At 57.3% G+C, this 1,245-nt stretch overlaps 1 protein-coding gene across 1 annotated transcript; it reads left to right on the top strand.

Annotated features, from left to right (window-relative positions):
* Positions 1 to 489: 489 nt before the first annotated feature.
* Positions 490 to 1,245, top strand: WHR41_09619 (uncharacterized protein; the record flags this gene model as incomplete). Its single annotated transcript, XM_069378222.1, has 2 exons — positions 490 to 635; positions 711 to 1,245. Coding segments are annotated over 2 exons (681 nt in total), but the record flags the coding sequence as incomplete, so codon positions are not given.

The following is a 1,245-nucleotide window of genomic DNA, read 5'->3' as shown; positions in this document are numbered from 1 at the left end:
AAGGACGAGAGGCAGGGATCTACGAAGTGAGCGTCGTCCAGATACGTCCTGGGCAGGCGGAACGATTGCTGTAAAATCATAAGAGGAACTGCACGGTATCGTAGCGCAGAATGAATATCTCGTGATCCGAGTCGAGGTCTTGACCGCTCCCGTTCCGCATCCATCCATTACCCAGATTGCTTTACTGTGGTGTGATTGCCGAAGAAAAGGCAATGCAAGGGTGACGTTAATGTACGAGGCGCCCGCGGGGACTTTTCATGTCGGGCCCAAAGGAGTCTTGCCACTCGCCCGGCCTTTGCAATCATCCGGCTCGCGAAGTGGCTCGCGTCGAACCTAGATGCTGTCATCGGAGCGCGAGAGAGACGACTGAGCTATAAAGTCCGAATGGATCCAGAAAGGACACAGGTCGCGAACCCGTCTACGCCTGCATTGCGAAACATGTTCCATCCGTACAAGGGTACACTCCATCCGTACAAGGGTACACAGGCCATGCCTGCCGAACCTCGAACCAGTTGCTCGACATCCAGCTCGACCGAGGACAACGAGGACGTCCCGCTCGTCTGTGAGGGAGCAGACTGCATGGGCTCGCCAAGTCCATTGTGGTATTGCGCGAAGTGCTACTGCACGTACTGCGAGTAAGCTACGGCGATGTGTCACTGGCCGGGCGTCTGCAAAGTGGTCAAAGTGTGGGCATTCTGACACATTTGTAGCGACTGTTGGAACCAACAAGTGCCCCACAGACCGGGCAAGGGAGACAGAGACCGCACGCCACACGAGCAGGTACACCCAATGGTTGCTCGAAAAATCGGTAGCGTTTTTGACACGACCAACGCCAGCGACGTTGTCGAGCGGTTGCACCAAAAGGACAAAACGTCCAAATGGTTCGGCGTTGTTCGCGACAGGTATGGGAGACCGGTGCTGGAGGACTACGGTCGCTACGAGATTCTTTGCGCAGCAGGCGCCGGCAGACGAGACTCGGCACCGCTGCAATTCCCTCGCCTCGTCTCCTTCATCGGCGTCACAAACGCCGGCAAGTCAACCCTGATCAAACTGCTCATCTCTCTCGCGGATGCAGAGCATGGAGGCAGAGGCTTTCCATCCCCAGTCGCCGGGAACGTCGCTGACGACAGCATTCCCACTTCCGGCGACGTGCATCTTTACTCGGACCCTGCCAGCGTCGGCGATCGCCACCCCGTCATGTACATTGACTGCGAGGGCTTCGAGGGAGGCGAGAAGATTCCGCTG

The sequence above is a fragment of the Cladosporium halotolerans genome (genome assembly GCF_011745625.1).
Source record: "Cladosporium halotolerans strain TM138-S3 chromosome Unknown Sca429, whole genome shotgun sequence".
NCBI lineage: Eukaryota > Fungi > Ascomycota > Dothideomycetes > Cladosporiales > Cladosporiaceae > Cladosporium > Cladosporium halotolerans.
Note: the sequence above shows the minus strand (reverse complement) of the source record. Positions and strands in the feature narration are given on the sequence as shown.